This window comes from Venustampulla echinocandica (assembly GCF_003357145.1).
Source record: "Venustampulla echinocandica strain BP 5553 chromosome Unknown scaffold_16, whole genome shotgun sequence".
Lineage (NCBI taxonomy): Eukaryota > Fungi > Ascomycota > Leotiomycetes > Helotiales > Pleuroascaceae > Venustampulla > Venustampulla echinocandica.
Genome location: NW_022474221.1, coordinates 241468 through 260124, shown reverse-complemented (window position 1 = coordinate 260124; position 18657 = coordinate 241468). Strand labels below are relative to the sequence as shown.

Below are 18657 nucleotides of genomic sequence, written 5' to 3'. Positions count from 1 at the left end.
TCTTATCACACCGACTGCGAAGGGCTACGTACTCGAGTAAGTCGCCCCTGAATCGAATTCGCCGAATTCGCCGAATTCACCGGACGGAGATAAGAAAACTCTTAACATCATATCCACGCGTGGCACAAGAAGCGACAATGATGCCTAGTTCCCTCATCACCCTTTAAAACCGAAGGGCTCCCAACAGTCCGTGGACATCTCCGGTGTACTCGGGTTATTCTTCATTCTCTCGTGTTTTAGACGTCTTGTGCCGAAGTTCTCCTTATCTCCTGGTCCGGGTAATCCTCGGCTTAGGCATTTTCGGTCGTGATGGACGTCAATAATGATACGAGTCAACGGCTTGACAACAACAACAACACCCCTCCTATCCCTCTTCCTGCCCCCGAAACTGTGCCCACGCTAGCAGCAACGAATCCGACGCGAAAACGGCGTAGACCTGCTTTATCTTGTGCGGAGTGTCGTCGCCGCAAGATCAAATGTGACCGCAATATCCCTTGCGGCCAATGTACGCAATCTAAAAGTGCTACTTGCACATACAGCCCGGAAAGCTTCACAGCAAGAAATGCTCCGAACGCTAAACTGGGCGCCGCAGCGTCTTCATCCGGGGTAGTTGCGGGCCCCTCCGTGGTAGAAGGGACGGCGGACATTCAAACCCACAGAGTATCTAAAAATGCGAGTCCCCCGCCTCAGCCTAGTCCAGCCGTCTCAGATAATCTCCCCGACGACCATTCGTGCATCTCGCAGTTGAAGAATCCGGGTGCGAGTAATCAAGCCGGACAAAACTCCGGCCATGTTGAAGAACTCGTTCAACGTGTCCAAAAGCTGGAGCAATTGTTAGCGTCTACGTCAATCGTAGGCCATGGCGATGGGTCGCCAAGTGTGTCTCGAGTCCCGGCAAAGGATCTTCGAGGGAACATGTCAAAGACTCGCTTTTATGGGCAGAGCCATTGGATGCACGCCTTCGCTCAGGTATTTTGTCCAACGGACTAGAAGCTGTTCAAGTTGCTGACCTATATAGGCCAGGAAAATCATGTGTTTTGAATTCAATCTTGCAGGTAATGGCAGTATAAACCTGGCAGACAAAGCGGCTGATATTGAGCTAAACGCGCTCATTAACAAATCCAAGGTAATAGCCAGAAAGATAAAAGCAGCACAGGAGCCCCAGTGGCCTCTATGGGGCTCAGATTATAAACAATTTATGCCGCCCCGGGAGCTCGCTGATAGATTGGTACATATGTACTTGCGGACTTATGAGTCTATTCACAGGATCTTGCACGTACCGTCTTTCCATAAAGAATATGCCCAATATTGGAAGTCGCCCCAAACGGCGCCAATAAGCTCAACTATCAAAATATTTCTAGTTCTAGCTATTGGTACTTGTTTCTATCGGGGAGGTGATTTTGAAGATTTGCGTCGCCAGGCACAACAATGGATATACGCTGCCCAGTCATGGTTATCAGCGCCAAATGAAAAAGGGCGGTTGAATACCTCTACAATCCAAGTCCAGTGTCTGCTATTACTGGCTCGCCCTATATATAATATTGGCGGCGATATGATCTGGATCACAGCTGGTTCAGTCATGAGGGCAGCCATCAACATGGGCTTTCATCGAGATCCGAAACACTTCCCTCGAATCTCGATGTTACATGGTGAGGTACGACGAAGACTATGGGCAACTATTCTGGAGATAAATATCATTTCTTCTCTGGATTCGGGGATGCCGCCACTGATCTCACTACAAGACTTTGACACCGAAGCTCCTGCCAATATTGACGATGAAGATATTTCTGAGTCAAGCGTTACTCGTCCGACATCAAAGCCCTGGGGTGTTTTCACGCAGACTTCGATTCAACTTGCTGCCTTAAGTTCTCTGCCTACAAGACTTGAGGTCACTCGCCTAACCAACGATTTCCGCTACGAGCCGACGTATGATGAAGTGATCCGTCTTGGTGGGGAGTTGATGAAAACTTATAAAGAAAATCACCGATTCATGTGCCAAGCATCACAGGCAGCAAATCAAGGTCATCAAATGGCAACACAGCTACGTCGTAAACTCCTAGACCTCACAACCCAGCGTCTGATACTGGCATTACATCGCCCCTTTGCCATGAAAGCAAAAACGGATCCCCGGTTTTACTATTCCCATAAAACGTATCTCGATTGCGCAATGGCTGTCCTCGCCCACCCAGAACTCGACTCAAGTACTCCTCCAGCCACCCCCGATAACGGGGAATTGCAGGATGATTACACTCGACTTCGTCTTGTGAGCGGTGGTTTCCTCAAAGAAATCATCATCCACGCCGCAATCGTCATCTACCTCGAAGTAATCCAGCCCCTCGAAGAAGATCCCTCCCTCTCCTTCAGCCATGAGCGCAAACTATACCGCGCACCCTTTCGTCGTCTCCTGGAAGAAGTTCTCGAGCTCTCAGGGCAGCGCATACAGCTCGGAGAAACGAACGCCAAAGGCCATCTCATGTTTTCCATAGCCCTAGCGCATATCGATGCGATGGAAACGGGACAGCCTTCTGAGGAAGCTATTATTCAGGCGGCAAGAAAAAGCATCACGCTATGCTGCAAGTGGTTGGAGGCTAGAATGCCGCCCTTGGAGGATGATGGAAAGGGAAACGTAAAACAGCAGGAATACGGCACTGCTGCCGAATCCACCAATTCCGCAGAGTGGCCGGCTGATGATATGGATTTTACGATGCAGGATTGGTCTATGATGGATTTTAGTGCGCCCGACACTTGGTTATTCCCTGCGTGGGTTGATGAGAGCAATAGTTGGGAGTGAACACATGTATCATCTAAGTATGTATAATTACGGCTTGGGCCCTATACATAGAACTACACTTTCCGCTTACATTACAGGCTGCGGTATCTGGCCGAATTATTGGGGGTTTGCTTGAATATTCCTTGTAGTTAATGTGGATATCTCTGCTCACAAACTAGCACAAACATGATTGTCTACACCTCAATGCTGTTTCGCTGCCGAAATTTAATCTCTCACGTCGCATTCAGGACATTACATACGCCTGGCATAGTTTGGCATTTTTTATATTTTGGTTTAGTATTCGAGGGTGGCTTTGTGTGTTGGCTATCTCATGCCGTTAGATCTGCCAGCGATCCAAAACCGGTCAACATTTTGTACGTCAGAATAATTTCCCTTGGTCCACCCAATCCCACGCTCCAAAGCGTCATCACCATTACTCTTCCTACTTATTTTGCCGCTTCCTTGAGCCAGTGTAACATGTGCCAACAATCGCCATCTGTGTGCTCCCCAGGTCGAGTCCGAGCCGTTGTGTATAAACTTGTGCTGGTGCTGGTGCTGGTGGAATACGTAGTAATGACGCTCGGGAAGGCCATATAGATAATGGCGGTATCACGGGATATCAGTCCGATAGTCGGTCTCGGCCTGTACTGTTGTCACGATAAGTATATTAGGAATGATCAATATATGCTCGAACCTTTGATGTAAAGAACCATACACTCCCCCTTTTGTGTATATTGAAGAAGCCTTTCCTTTGGCAGTAAGACTATAGCAACCTGGCCTCAACCACTGTAGGGATCGTCTGTCACGGTCCGTGGCGCCGAAGAAGCTGCCATTTTGAAAAGGAGAGTCGGACTTTTGGTTCAGTGCAGACCTGATAACGTGTTTTAAAGCTCTATAACTGTCTCAACTACTCAGCCTAAGGAAAAGTTTAAACATATCGGGCAAGTCAGACTTTCGATTGCACTCTCCTAGTTGTTCGACTTTTTGGTTGGTGATATGTTGACATTTAGTTGCAACATAGATTAGTGAAAGTAGATATTCCATCCCAATCACTCTTTAGAGCGCAACTGAAACTATAGCTTGCTCGAATACTTTGTTGTACCAACCAAACCCTAACCTCGTCCAGTATGAGCGAATATCTCCAACATGGTTGACCCCTCGTAACTAATAATAAAGGAGGAGGGGGAATTAACTAAGGCTCAAAGGTTAAGATGATGTGAACAAAAGATTGCTTATTAGATACATACAGCTCGTAAGAAGATGAAACCATGAAGGGGGGGGAAAGGGGGGTTATTAGGCGTGACGTATGTGGTCTGCAAACAGACTAGTAGAGTACTGTAATTTATGTTCCTTACACCTTATTGGCCTACCTATATACTTATTGTGACATTGATCCCATTGAGGCTACCATTAAGCTTTAGCCTCTGGGGTCGTCTATACCAGTGCCGACCCTGTCAGGTCTTCATTGGATTATGCTGTGGCCAGCTAATAATGGGCAAACCATTAAAACCCTAGAAGAATATATTCCGGCAAACCAAAACGATCTGCCTACGTTAAGGAAGGTAGACGCTTCTATCATGGCGCGCTTATAGAGGAATAAGTGGGAGTCCCACGTCCGGACAAGGTTGATTTACTGAAATTGAAGTTAAATAAGGGAATGGAAAGCTGCGCAATGTAATTCTTCATATTGATATTGATGATGCCTAACTTCACAAATTTAATGGCAGATGGACAAATATTCGAGTTGATGTAGAGTTTATAGAACTATTAGAGAGCGACGAGCAAGTAGTTGGGAGCCTTCCCTGTTTCTTAAAGTCTAATATGGAGTATGAGAGTAGGTTGCTTCTAAGTTTCGAGTTTATAGTCATTTATTAACCTAAATGACTTGGATTTTATTACACTTTGGGATAGCTTATTTGAAATGGGATATCGTTGGGTATTGAATTTAAGGTTCCGTTGTACATAGGTGTTAATCACACAGAGGCATCAAAGCCCAAAATGTCATTTGCCCTGCTGAGCATCTTCCTCTCTCCTTTACCCTGTAGCTTCTCATCTCCCTGCCAGCTTTTAAAACCCATCGCTTGCAGTCCCGTGTTGTCCGATACCTTCTTAATGTAGGTGGCGTCTGGCCGACCAACATGCTCGCTTTCCCCACGACCGCCAGGGAAATCAGGGCCAGGAGATCCTTGCATAAATGCATCACGTTGCCGACTGAGATAGCGGGCATTGCTCTCAGTAAGGGGGCAAGTTGGGATGTAAAGCACACTTGAATCAGATTTCCCATTGTGAACTTTATCCACTGCGTGAATAGCTGGATTTAAGTTGTGGTTAGCGCGTGGTTGGAGCTAGCGATCTCCGAGGAATATGAGGATTTGGTGAGACTTACTGTCACAATGCCAGACGACATAATCACCTGGCTCAATATCTGGAACGTGAATCATGGATTTTGACAATTGCAGGTGCGGGTGCAGCTCCTCGTTCAGTTCCTGGCTGTGGCCCGGATTCGCACCTTGGAGAGTGGCGGTGTATTGGGGTTCGAGCTCCCAGTTAGCCGCGTCAAGATATTCTCTTGTAGGTTTTCCGGAGCCATCAACTTCAAATGGCCGGATTGATCGGAAGAAAGGTCGCAATAAGGTATAAGCCGTCGTCAACTTGACCATCGGGTTGACTTGAAGAGTCCCTTCTCCGGGCCTAGTTCGAGACATACTAAGCCAGCCTTGGAACATCCTGAGCATACTACATGCCCCAGCACCTTCGTAAAGGTCTGAGACGACGGGAAGTCTGCTGCTGGATTCCCAGGGGTCGTAATTCTCCCAGTCGCCTTCCCAAACCTTGTCATACAGATCGGAAAGGCCATAGCCACTTTTTTCCCAGCGCTCCACACTACCACCATCGATATGGGGGCCAAGTGCAAATCCAGCATCGCCAGGCTGGCGAATCCTCAGCCGATCAGCGTAACTAACTGGAGAGGATGTGGAAATTAGTGCGTCAGGGTCTTTTGAGTGCCACGCATTCATGAGGAGCCGCTGCGTCCTAAGAAGGTTTGGATGTGCCCGAGCCCGTACTTGAGGAGCTGACCAATACAGTTCAAAGACCTGGGGATCATCTTGGGGAAATGCTGTGGAAGATGATTAGAAAATCAGCTTTTGTGGGGAAGGGGACGACCTTAAATGTGGCAATTACCTTTTGTGGAGGGATTAGCCTTCACATATCTTTCAATTTCTTCTTTATATGCTCGCGCCTCCGACTGGGGCACAACGTTTCTGATCACGGCAGCTCCCCGCTTCTTCAAATCTGCTTGGAAATCTGGAAGATTCGCATCCAACTCCTCATACTTGATCGTTGGGATGATCGCTGGTCCCCTGGTGGAGATCGTCTCCACCTCCTGCTCGAGCGCTTTGAGGAGTCGTCGCCAACTGGCCGATATTTTCCCTTCACGACCACCTACTAATTGTCTCTTGACGTCTGCAAACCGCTCAGGTAGAGGCTCGACGGCGCCCGAGGATAAAGAGACGAAGACAGATGAAATATCCCCTTCCTTTTTGGATTTGAATTGCGACTGGGTGGATGTGGTGACATGTCGGTGATGGAGCAGGGCACGGGTTAAACGAGGAATATTAGTGGAAAGACGTGTGCGAGATATTGATTCCATGATTGATGTGATATTGAGGAATGAAGGAATAAATTGAATAGAGCATTTTACGGCAATGGCAAGAGACATTGGGGGGAGACACCTTGGGGCATATATACAGACTTACAGCCCGCCGCATCTGGCGACTCCGACCGCGGCTCCGACGGGATCGAGAAGATTGGGCCGCCGCCATGGGATCACCATGGGCACTGTAGCTACTAAGCTACTAAGCCTTTTAATTCTCCAATGTTTTGAAAGCTGGTATAAGAGCAGTCGACAGAGATGGCGAATGAGGATTGCTGTTGTGGTGGCAAAGCGGCGCGGGTGGCGGCGGGGATGTCGTCGGAGCGCTTGTCGGATGCGGAGATACTAGATACGGAAACTCCGCATCCTGGTCACTACTGTACCAGTACCCCACACCTAAGGATTAGTAAGCGGCAGATTGAAGATACCAGAGATATCAGATAATCAGATATCGCGAACCTAGGGCCATAACATTCGCGCAACATTCATAATATTCATCTTTACAGCGCAATCCTCCAATATTGCATTGCCGACTCCCTGCGCCGCCATGTGCCGAACCCCATGGCAGTCTCTCTGCCCGTGCTGTACGAAGTAGATAGAGTATGAACGAGATGAACCTCCGACGAACGAGAAGTCCCCGTCATAAACAAGCGGCCCACTGCGTACCGTCCCAGCTTTCCGCAACCACGATCACCTAGCGTCGCTGGGCACAAACATCTTGCGTCAGAGCGTGCGACCTCAAGAAAGGTACGATTCGAAATACAGAGCGTTACTAGTAGCACTCGCTCTAATAACTACCGCCAGTAGAACATGTAGTCGGCAATGGAGGTCCGCTTTGTGCCCCAGCAGCCGGAACGTTCGTCGAAGCGTAAGCAGTTCAACACGGCATGCGAGATATGCAGGAGAAGAAAGGTAAGACAGTTGGACTATTCCAGCTGGTGTAGCCGCCAGTCGAGGGAATGAGGTAGAAGCTGAGGTTGGCAGAAACGATGCGTCCACAGCGATTCCGTTCCCACTCGAAGTCCTTTGGACGGCTACAACCCGCCTGTTCCCCAGTCGTCCAGCCCTCCGGTGACTGGAAGAGACATACATCCAGATAGCGACCTTTTGCGACACCGGCCTAGCACTGCTACACGGCATGGCAAAACATCGCCCTTTCACACCCCCGATCGCAATCCTCCTGATGAGGTGGAGATGTCATCTGGCAGGGCTGGCTCCACCACAAATGCGCTGGCAGGCGATGCTCCACATGCCCCATTTGCTGTCCCAAAGCGCTTCGTTGGGGATCTCAATCCAGAGGCATTGTTTTTAAATAGTGCTACAGCCAACCGCGGTTCTCCGCGTTCGCCACATGAGATAGGTGTTTGGCTGGAAGGGGGTGGTTGGGACACGGTGCTACGAGAGAAGGAGAAACAGAAAGGAAGAGATCCTCCTCATCCCGCCACAATTCGCCCTGCGTTTACAAATCCTGGCAATGATCGAGCTTCCCAGTGTGCTTTGGACTATAGTGCTTGTACCTGTAACCGGCCAAATTCATATATTCTTGCGGGGTTAGATTGGGATCCGCTGCTCGATATTTATTTTTCGAGAATCAATTTGCTGCTCCCAATAATTGATGAGATGGCTTCCGACACGGCCTACTGGCTTCGAAATTGCCTGATGCTCTTGTTCAAGCGGTGTTTTTGGCAGTCTCGAGAGATTCCCTGGCGAAGCCCCATCTCCAACACTATCCCGGTACCTCGTTAGTCATTGGACCACGTGAATTTTCCAAGGCGGTGTATGCATCGATCCTTAAGGGAATTAGAGATGGTACGCAATACGATAAGGTCACCTTGATCCGCATTCTTGCCTTGCTATCTTTGCATAGCGCCGGCCCTGACGGTGCCGAAGAGGCATCATTGCATCTGGCGCAAGCAATACATCATGCCCAAACCATTGGATTACATCTCGGTCGTGGAGGCCATTCTAAGCACTACGACTCTAGAAAGAAGTTATTCTGGTGCTTGTGGAGCCTGGACAAGCTCAATGCCGCTATAAATGGAAGGCCAGTGATGATCAGCGACCATGATCTTAGTATTGAACCTTACTCAAGCTCGCATGGAGACTCAGGGTTCGAAATATGGTTGAGATTAGCAACAATGCTACGGGATATGATCGGCCTTTATCGCCCGTCAGCACCGGACTCGGCCACCGGTTGGGAGGATGAATTTCCAGGATTTGAGGATATAGTAGAGCAATATAGGGGATGGTCTCTCAGCTCCTCATCACTAGGTACGTTCTCCACACCCCTCGAAGGTACGCTATCTAATTTTAAGTCAGTAACGTTGCATTTATTCTATCTCAGTGTTGCTATATTGTCTTCGCGGTCAAGATCAACTAACAGCACTTACTGCTCGACGCCTTCCTCCGTCAGACAGAGTCCGTCTGCTACCTATGTTACAACCCTCATTTGCGGGACCGAGCCCTCGGATCTTTCGGATATTCTTCCCCTACCCCTTGTGCCTGACGGTATCTCGCTTGCTCTTGCTATCGCATATAGGAAGTTGCGTCAGAGCAGGCTCCCTCATCTGAAAAGACAGGCAGAACAGGAGTTTGAGAGATGCTATTGGGCTCTCGAAGGCCTTCGACATACATGGTGGTCAGCTGATATTATGGCGACGCTTGCCCGCACTGTACTTCGCGAGATCCATAAAAGCTCAAATATGTCGAATCGAGGGTCCCGGTCGCATCCGAGCTTGAACGCCGCCGGCACTCGACTTGAACCCTCCCTTCCATCGCCATCGAGCCCTGCTCAGATGTCACAAAACAGGCCAGGGGGACATGGTCACACTGAAGGCCAAATAAGAAGCCCTTTCGAACCCCGCAACCAGGCCGCCAATGTAAACGACGGCCAACAAACAAACGAGCTGGATCTCCTGAGACAGGGAGGTTTTGGGGTACAGGACCCATTTGACGATATCGATCATATATTCGGAACCTACCTTGACCCCAATTTTCCTGTTAACTATGACGACTTTCTCAAGATAGATGATCTGGGACAGTTCGGATTGAACAATGGCCGAGTCCACAATGTCTCGTGACTTCCGAGACTTGTGGAATCTGAGCTAGAATTATAGCTCTTAAAACGTGAGACTTCAGTAGCGCTCTCATAGCAAGGAACATACAATTCGATTCAATAGACTAAATATAAATTACACAAGTATCTTCCTCCCCTAGCAATGTATTAATGCTTGTGATACAGTAGTATATATTCATTTTCTGCCAGGCTCCACCGCCCCGCCATGGTCCAAAGTGGCTGCCCCGCCAAAATTTCGCTCCATCATTCCACGTTTTCGAGAGAGGCTCTTACCTACAACCAACATATATAAAATTACATCATGGATGACTCCGCCTTTAGCACGTCCGAAGTCGACATAAACACGCAAACGATCCTCCTCTACGCATCGAACCATGATCTCGGCTCTCTAAAACCACTCTTACGAATCCCTGGAAACGCAACTGTCCAAGATCCAGAGACGGGGTATACGCCTTTACATGCGGCTATCGCTGCCTGTGGGCCGACATCCACTTCTTCCAATGCTGCCAGTACAGTAACAGGGGACGTGGAAAGATCGCCGAGAGAGGGGGGAGCTGTAGGGGAGGCAGATGCGGAAGCTGTCGATATCCAAAAGGCCGCTGCGGTAGTAAAGGAAATATTCATATCAGGCGCAATATGGAATGACCTGGATGCGAATAATGAGACGCCAGGGTGTCTCGCGTGGAGGCTAGGTAGGAAAGAGTTATATGAAATGTGTGTTGAGGCTGGAGTTAGGGCTGAGATATTACTTGGGTTGATGGGGAAGTATGAGGCATTAGGTTCTGATTCTGAAGAAGATGAAGAGGGCGAGGAAGAAGAAGCCGCTGAAGAAACCAAGGAAATTGACAAGGGAGCAGAAGCAAATCGAACTATTAATGACTGCGATGCGGAAAAAGAACGGGAGAAAAGGGATGTGAATTCAGAAGACTACCTGCGCTCAACCCTTACCTTCGACGACGACAAACTCCTGGACGCGGATAGAAATGGCATAATGATGGCCTGGGAAACCGATATAATGCGGCGCTCTGTCGACGCCCTCCTCCCTCCCCCTTCCTCCCCGGGAAATCGAATCCTCAACATCGGCTTTGGAATGGGAATCATCGACCGCATGCTAGCCTCTACAAAACCACTCACACACCACATAATCGAAGCCCATCCCGCCGTACTATCAAAACTCCAGTCTGCCGCTTCGGATTTTGGGCCAACCTGGGAATCGTCCGCCCCAGAGGGAGGAAGCTATAAAGTTCATGCAGGGAAGTGGCAGGATATACTTCCGACCTTGCTTACGGATGGTTTGGTCTTTGATGCAATTTATTTCGATACCTTTGGTGAGGATTACAGTGCACTGAAAGACTTTTTTACGGAGTATGTCCCAGGACTATTGGATTCCGAGGGTAGATTTGGGTTTTTTAATGGGCTTGGAGCGGATCGGCGGGTTTGTTATGATGTTTATACAAGGGTTGTAGAGTGTGATTTGGCGGACGCGGGATTGGATGTTGAGTGGGAGGCTATCGATGTACCGGCCTTAGGGGGTGAAGGCGAGGGCGAGTGGGAGGGGGTTAGGAGACGTTATTGGACGCTAGATCGTTATCAACTGCCTGTTTGCAAGTTTTTGTGATGATGCATAGGGATGGATCGAGGCTAGGGTGGAAAGGGAGACGGCCTGATAAGCCATTTTGCTATAAAGGTGGGAAATATTTTCGATACATACGAGTAGATACCCCATTAAATAGATAAGGATAAGGACGACCAAACCTTGTATTCCTCCACAACAAAAATTATAAACACTGGAAATTCAGGTACAGTATCCATATAGCTTGATAAACAGTTGCCCAATACAGGTGCTCCAGTAGAGATATAAGCTTAGAAGTATTTCTTTAAGAATCCAAATTAGGGCTTAAAGGGGACAGGGAACGAAAGGAGAAAACAATTGAATAAGGAAAGGTTGGGTAGGTGGTTTATTGGGACTAGGGGTAGTGCGACGGTACTGGATATGTTCGTAGCTGCATATAGGAGGAATATCTAAGAGAAAGTAGACACCTGGAAGCAGCCTCTTTACCGGCACAGCCAACGCAAGCAGGTCCATTGGAATGGTGGCCTTCATATATGATATAATACCATAATGATCGGGCTTGTGAAATGCAGTGGGAAACTGATGGGAAGTAGCTAGCACAACTACCACTATAACGGGACATACGCAAAGCAAGGCAGTCAAGTCTATATCACCTCGTTTTCTTTATCCACTAACCAGCCTTCATTTATATCTAGCCCAAAACCACCAAGCAATCCCTTTAAGGTGGCAACGGAAATGAAACCACAAAAGGGTTGAAGCGCGTTTCCTAGAAGGAACTCAGACACCACGGCCCCATCTACTTCTTGAAGGTCTCCGGGGCCATGACACCAGCGCCGTTTCCTGCCTTGACCCGCTCGAGCGTCAGTGCTGCAATCAACGCCGCGCCTACACCTGAGCCATCCTCGGCGGCCAGAATCTCGATTGGGTCTTCGTCTTTAGGGTTCTTCTTCTCTGGCCAGTCGAGGATCTCCCGCAGAGCATCTGCCCCGCGCTGCTTGAAGTGCGGGTATTTATTGAAGACAGAACCATCCGCGCCGACGTGGCATGTCTCGTAGCCTTTCTTCTTGCAAATTGCGGCAACACCACAAGAAGCAAGGCGAGCTGCACGTGTGCCGATCAACTCCGCAAGGCGACGGATCAATTCGAGTTCTGGATGAGTCGCAGAAAGTAGAAGCTTGGTTTGGAAGAGGTCCTTTGTTTCCGACAGATTCTCCCAGGGGTCCCTGTTTTAGTCAGTAATAGAAAATGGACAGAGAAAGTGATCTTACTCCTCGATCATAGAGAGAAAGGAAGAGTCCAAAGTATATGCCTTTCGGAGCTTGTCAATGTTCTGGCCCTCGAAGATGTGGACATTCTTGTTATCGTGTAGATCGACTAAGACGAGTCGGAATATCTCGCCCAGATAGAGACCAGCAATCATCTTCTCGAACGCCTGCTGGCCCGGACGCGGAGAGTCCTGGTCGACGATAACATCGTATGGAGTTTTTGGTAAAATCTTCCCTTCATTATCGAAAGCACCCCACTCACAGTTGATGGCCATGGGAGTTTCAGGGGGCAGATTCATGTGAGCTAGCTTCGGAATCGAGCCGCAATCCTCCATATAAGCGGCATTACAACCAGTACCGAAGATACAGCCAATCTTCATTCTAGTGTCTGTATATGCAGATGCAATCAAAGTGCCAGTTGTGTCATTGACCAGAGCAGTAAGGTGGATGGGGACTCCCTGATCGACATTAGTGAAGGCTGATTGGGAAAAAGGGTACACACGCACTCTCTTGGCAATGGCTGCCTCAAACATGGGAACCACGTCCTCACCCTCGACGCCCTTTATGTCAAACCCCTTTGTCCAGCGCTGAAGAATACCATGGTTGATATAGTTTTGAGTAGCCGGGTAAGAGAATGTAAAACCAAGATGCAATGTGTCCATTTCATCAGTTAATTTGTGAGTCTCGATAAATTGTTGAACGCAGTCAGCAACATATTCCCAAAGTTCGTCAGCATCCCCAGACTTGAGTTCCTCGGGCATGCGGTATTTTGACTGAAGAATCTCAAACTCGGACTTTTCGTCGGTCAGAGTAATTTCGCAGACTCGTAGGTTGGTTCCGCCCATATCAAGAGCCAAGAACCTTCCAGTCTCAAACCCTGTTGGAAAGGACATGCACCATGTCGGATTCATAGGCTGTTGCAGTATTAGTATGCGAACGGCAAGCGCTACCAAGGTGGCCATTTGACTCACGATTGAACCCCCTTCCTTGCTCAAGCCTAACCATGGTTCAGTGGAGGGTAACTTTCTAAATAAAGGAGATTCACTCACCTTTTGCAAGCTCGGAGACGAAATGGTCGGTAATCTTCTTCAGCTTGGCCTTGTCAACGGTGAACAAGTCCTCGAGTCTCTTGATCTCCTGCAGCAGGTCCCTTGGCACGTCGGCCATGGATCCTGTATTCCCAAGTTAGCGCATATCGCCATCTCCGAGCCCAGTTTATTAATCGTTTGTTCAACAATAGGAAATAAGCCACAGACGAAAACACACACAAGCCTTTATTTAGCATGTGACAGGGAGAAGTTGGCTCAGCTCAACTTTAGCTTCAGCGCAGCTTTTCCGGACCCACGACTAAAAGACAAGCAACAATCGGCCAATTCCGCCTACAGGATGGCTACAATATTTGGAAGGACGGTCTGGAAGAGTTAACCACCCGTTGAGGGCTTAGGAACGCCCCGCCAACTACATGCCAACGGACGCCAAGGAGATATCAGATCGACAACAGAGAAACGGTGAACAGGTCACACCAGGATCGGGTTCGCTCTCTGCGCGGGAGAAGGGGTTGGTAGCCATACCGTGCATTGAGACTGACAAGGAGAATTGGATTGCGCGACATGGTAGGTGGTGGCAAAGGTTGAAGCCTTGGTTGCTGGTCACCAGCGATTTGATGACAATCTCTCGCAACTCGCGAGGCAGGATGAAGAAGTGAACACTCCATAATCACGACTGAGGCCTTAGGACAAGGAGACAAGGCCGTAGCTGGTATCAGAATTTTGACGCGGCGCGATAAAAGCACGATAAGAGGAACGAGCATACCTTTCCGCGAGGGAGGCTTCCTTGGACCGAGCCCCACCATCTTGAGATATGACCTAAGTTCTTTGTTTTGGGGCGGGATAGGTTGGGCTGTAATATATCTGATAACAGAAGGAGACAACAGAGTGAGAGTGAGAGTGAGAGTGAGAGTGAGAGTGAAAGTGAAAGTGGGATTGAGATTGAGAGCAGGAAGTAAGAGTTATACTCCGTAGAAGGTGCAGGCGGAGGTGGATATAGTGAAAAGGCTAGCTTAATAAGGACGCATGGGAAGAAGACATATCTCGGCTTAGTCATCGACCCGCAGCCGACCCCGCTGTTGAAGCAGCACTGAAGTGCGAACGATGGAAACAGAGTACTCGTACTAAATAATATTAAGATTAATATTGATATTGATATTAATACTGTATAGCTACAGTGATGTGCTGTAGTCATATGTACTATGTGCAGAACAGCTTACGTGGTACGTGGTACATGTCGTGAAGCCTGCCTTACCAGAGAACGTAGTCAAACAACCTCACATTCAAGCTTCAGCAGCTGGAGTCACAAGCATGAGCCACATGTGTAAGCCACAGCACACCACGCGCACCAGCCACACCCGTCCAAAGCCCAAAGGACACCTTCGAGCTCCCAGCGGCTTCAGGCCAATATCTCCATATCTATATCTCGATCTCTTCACGACCACAACCGCACTCACCACCACCGCATAAGGCCCTGAATTTCCTCTCGAGTTCAATTCGGCTCTTTGGCTCGGCTGCGACTTTCAACCCTCAAAATGAGGCCATTGGCGATTGCCACCGCCTTGCTCTCCGCCGCGTCGACTGCCTTGGCCACTGGGGATGGCAACGCAACAAAACCGCTTATCTCCAGAGTGAACCTACCTTCGACATTCGCGCCGCCCCAGAACTTTAAGAACCTCAATCTTGTACATTATATCAACCTCGAAAAAAGCTATCCTAGGGAATCCATCAATGTTGTCATTGAAAACATTGCAAGCAGTGCCCAGGATGAGTACTACTTGCCGTTCACGTCTAGACAGATGGACACGATTGGAGCGTTAGAGGTGAAGGACAGGAAAGATCCAGAAGCAGGGTTATTTGGGGTGGGAATTGTTGAATTTGACCCACAAAGGTAAACAATATTTTCGTGTTTGTGGTTACTGTTTGGTGATGGTTGCTAATTAACTCTCCATCAGTGATACTCAATTCTACCGCATCCGTCTCCCAAAATCTCTCGCACCGAAAGCACAACAAACTTTAGGAATTTCTTTCTCCTATCTCTCCGCATTACATCCCCTTCCAGCGAGCATCGCCCAACAAGACAAGCAACATCTTGTCTACGCCTTCTCCGCATATTGCCCATCTGCATATGTTACGTTGAAGCAGAAGACGGAGGTCAAATTCCCAAGCGTACATGTGCCAGAGTACACAATTGTACCTGGGGCAAATGGCCAACCGGAATCACCACAGGTACAAGGCTCGAAATTCACTTATGGGCCATATGGGGAGGTGCCGGCCGGTGCAACAGAGCCAGTTAAGGCTCGGTACGAATTCACTAAGCCATTGATCCACGTGGCACGTATGGAGAGAGATATTGAGGTAAGCCACTGGGGCGGGAATATTGCTTTCGAAGAACGCTATACTATGACCAACCGAGCGGCGAACCTTTCCAAACACTTTTCGCGGGTTGAATGGGCTTCTCAGCAATATTACAACCCCCCAAGCACGGCTGTCAAGGAGCTCAAATTTCCTTTGAAGGTCGGCAGCATCGATCCGTACTTTACGGATGTAATTGGAAATGTCTCCACGTCGAGGTTCAGGAGCAACAAGCGCGAGGCCTATCTCGAGATCAAGCCCAGATACCCTGTCTTTGGAGGATGGAATTACCCCTTTCTTGTGGGGTGGAATGCGGATCTAAAGAAGAACCTGCGCAAAATAGGCACCGGGAATGGTTATGTTCTCAACGTGCCATTCCTAGAGGGCCCAAAGCAACCTGAGGGGGTGGAATACGAGCATGTTGAAATCCGCGTTATCCTGCCAGAAGGGGCTGAGTAAGTCCTCACCATACCCGTTTCTCTTACACTTACTAAAACATCACAGGAATGTTCAATACAGCACCAACGTCCCACTCGTCGGCTCGTCCATCTCTCTACACAAGACATTCATGGATACCAAGGGTCGCACAGCTCTCACTCTCACTAGCGTCAATATCGTCGACGATTTGCGAGACCGCGAGTTAATTGTCACGTATGATTATCCTTTCCTAGCCGCTTTCCGGAAACCACTTGCAGTTTTTGTCGGCTTTTTCAGTATTTTCGTTGCGGCGTGGGGTATTGGAACTATTGATACTAGCATTCGCGGGAAGCGATCATGAAGATTAAGAGCATTTTCCTGTACTGCTAGCTATGTAGAAATATAAAGTTTATTTTCCAGGCCGGGCTCTAGGAGCGATTACTACCAATTAGCTCCGTTGCTAAAGCCTATTTATTACCTTTGCTACGTCGATATATAGCGCTAATATTGGCTGGCACTCTTCGTCTTGAACTTACTAGGATTACCTACCTAGGTAGGTAATGGTTTGTCTCTAGACCAGCTCACTGCCATACTTCACATCCCTCCACAACCGCACTCACACCGTGGCCCTCGTCTTGTATCACGTCGCCCTTCATCTCATTCGCCACACCTATTTCCTTCCATCCCAATATGTCCAAGACTTTCTTCGCAAGTAAAGTTCCAAGTCTTTCATATCCCTTGGCTGTAAAATGTAGGCCATCATCCCATATCCCCTTCCTTTCAACTGCATCCATGGAATGATACGGGATTGCCTTGTGAAGGTCGAACACGAAGCTATTGCGAGAGATTATTATCAGTCGTTGCTCTTAAAGTAGCCTGGGGGATGTTGGCCGCATTTTTTAAGACCCCAGGAAGGAGAGTGCGCGGCAGCCATATTAGAAATCAAGAAAAACACCTTACACATTTTCATCCTCCTCTGCCCTCTTTTTCATCATCCCATTCAATACGTCTCTCCGCTCATTTAACCAGCCCACCTTGGCAGCACATTCTGGAATTGTCAAAAGCACAACTCTAGCACCTTGGTTTAACGGGATCGCGACGATCTTCTCAATATCGGCGAAGATGTCATCGGGGAGCCGCATACGGCCTAAGTCGTTCGTGCCGCCAAGGAATAGTAGCAGATCGTACGGCTCTTGGATGGTGGTAGGATCAGCATCTGTTCCGCTTGTTAGTTTGGGAGGGGCGGCTGACAGGATACGTGGAGGTAACAATAGCTGAGAGCACTGAGAGAGACATGGAGGGCCATATAGTAGATCCTAGCTCTAAATATGAAATACGCACGCAAAGAAAATCGAATAGAATAGGTATTTAGATGAAATCTAACAATGTCAAAACGGGAATGGAAATAGAAAACACATGGTTTTTCTAGAACGTATCTTCGTTGCTCTGCCTCCCTACTATTTAAATTATCGTCCCTCAAAACCCCCGCCCCTTTTGATCTTCCATTAAAATAACAAAATTTTCTCCTTCCTCGGCACCGAAACTAAAAGGCCAACTCGAGTGCAAGAAGGAATGGAATGGAAAAGGTCGGGAGGAGAAAGAAAATGAAAGCATGATTTCACTTACAAATACCCCTCATTCTCTTCTCCATCTCCAAGACCATCTCACCACTAACGCCTTCCGTGTCAATACTAACATTCCACCTCTGCCTCTGCTTCTCCTCATTCCTATGCTTGTCTACGTCACTATCCTCCACATTGTTTCCCTTACTTTCCCCACTTCTTTCCCCTTCAGCAGTATTCAACTTCTGTCCCAAAACCCTGGCCATCGCCCCCGAATAAGGTTTAAACTCAGTTCCATGCTTCGTATAGCCTTCTGTCAGGGAAGCGCCAAAACAGAGCACCTTGAGATCCAGGGATGGATCCATTTCCGGATTTAATTTCTCCGTCAAGATCGGTTCCATCGTTGCTGAATAAGGGTGGAATTCGAGTCCGTATAGAGTATATCCCTCTGTTAGTGAGTCGCCAAAACAGAGGATCCTGAGAGCTTGGGATGGGGCCATTTATCGTGCGGTTACTTGGTGTAGAGGCGCAATGTTAAGATATTTTGAGCGAAGGGGAATACAGAGAGAACTATTTCGAAGCTGCGGTGAGTGGTTCGTTCAAAATATATGTGAGTTTAGCTGGAGACTGGACTGTGTAGTAGAGTAAAGAACGGTGGAGGTTGAGACGAGGCTATGTTGTAGCCTAGAAATGCATAGGACCCTGCCAAGGCCAGGCATTTGGGTCACGCAGATTTTATGTGCCTTCCTTACAATAGAAATAAGCGGGAGGTGATAACATTCTACGTGTAGTTTTTTAAAGTGTAGCTGCCCTAGTCTTCTTGTTTTGCTTGGCTTGTTCTGTACAATCTAACTAGCCAAAAATGCAACGCATCGAAGGCTATTAAGCGGATCCCACACTCCCTACATAGGTATACAATGTTCTCTCCGTTCCGCAAC

General features: G+C 48.4%; 7 protein-coding genes across 7 annotated transcripts; 4 read left to right on the top strand and 3 right to left on the bottom strand.

The window, feature by feature from the left end:
• Positions 1-309: 309 nt before the first annotated feature.
• Positions 310-2791, top strand: BP5553_10597 (uncharacterized protein; the record flags this gene model as incomplete). Its single annotated transcript, XM_032019220.1, has 2 exons — positions 310-969; positions 1019-2791. The coding sequence occupies 2 exons, from the start codon at positions 310-312 to the stop codon at positions 2789-2791; spliced, it is 2433 nt and encodes an 810-aa protein (XP_031864660.1).
• A 1952-nt stretch (positions 2792-4743) lies between these two features.
• Positions 4744-6422, bottom strand: BP5553_10596 (Clavaminate synthase-like protein; the record flags this gene model as incomplete). Its single annotated transcript, XM_032019219.1, has 3 exons — positions 4744-5081; positions 5157-5888; positions 5954-6422. The coding sequence occupies 3 exons, from the start codon at positions 6420-6422 to the stop codon at positions 4744-4746; spliced, it is 1539 nt and encodes a 512-aa protein (XP_031864659.1).
• Positions 6423-7247: 825 nt separating this feature from the next.
• BP5553_10595 (uncharacterized protein) lies at positions 7248-9505 on the top strand (the record flags this gene model as incomplete). The annotated part of the gene is made up of 4 exons (XM_032019218.1): positions 7248-7337; positions 7410-7938; positions 8046-8696; positions 8745-9505. The coding sequence occupies 4 exons, from the start codon at positions 7248-7250 to the stop codon at positions 9503-9505; spliced, it is 2031 nt and encodes a 676-aa protein (XP_031864658.1).
• Positions 9506-9802: 297 nt separating this feature from the next.
• Positions 9803-11119, top strand: BP5553_10594 (Arginine N-methyltransferase 2; the record flags this gene model as incomplete). Its single annotated transcript, XM_032019217.1, has 1 exon — positions 9803-11119. The coding sequence occupies one exon, from the start codon at positions 9803-9805 to the stop codon at positions 11117-11119; it is 1317 nt and encodes a 438-aa protein (XP_031864657.1).
• Positions 11120-11870: 751 nt separating this feature from the next.
• On the bottom strand, positions 11871-13506 carry BP5553_10593 (putative hexokinase; the record flags this gene model as incomplete). Its single annotated transcript, XM_032019216.1, has 5 exons — positions 11871-12297; positions 12343-12797; positions 12846-13253; positions 13311-13336; positions 13389-13506. The coding sequence occupies 5 exons, from the start codon at positions 13504-13506 to the stop codon at positions 11871-11873; spliced, it is 1434 nt and encodes a 477-aa protein (XP_031864656.1).
• A 1414-nt stretch (positions 13507-14920) lies between these two features.
• On the top strand, positions 14921-16518 carry BP5553_10592 (Dolichyl-diphosphooligosaccharide--protein glycosyltransferase subunit 1; the record flags this gene model as incomplete). The annotated part of the gene is made up of 3 exons (XM_032019215.1): positions 14921-15276; positions 15341-16195; positions 16245-16518. 3 exons carry the CDS (start codon positions 14921-14923, stop codon positions 16516-16518), a joined length of 1485 nt encoding a protein of 494 aa, XP_031864655.1.
• Positions 16519-16738: 220 nt separating this feature from the next.
• BP5553_10591 (uncharacterized protein) lies at positions 16739-18120 on the bottom strand (the record flags this gene model as incomplete). Its single annotated transcript, XM_032019214.1, has 3 exons — positions 16739-16991; positions 17118-17373; positions 17784-18120. The coding sequence occupies 3 exons, from the start codon at positions 18118-18120 to the stop codon at positions 16739-16741; spliced, it is 846 nt and encodes a 281-aa protein (XP_031864654.1).
• Between the last annotated feature and the right edge of the window lie 537 nt (positions 18121-18657).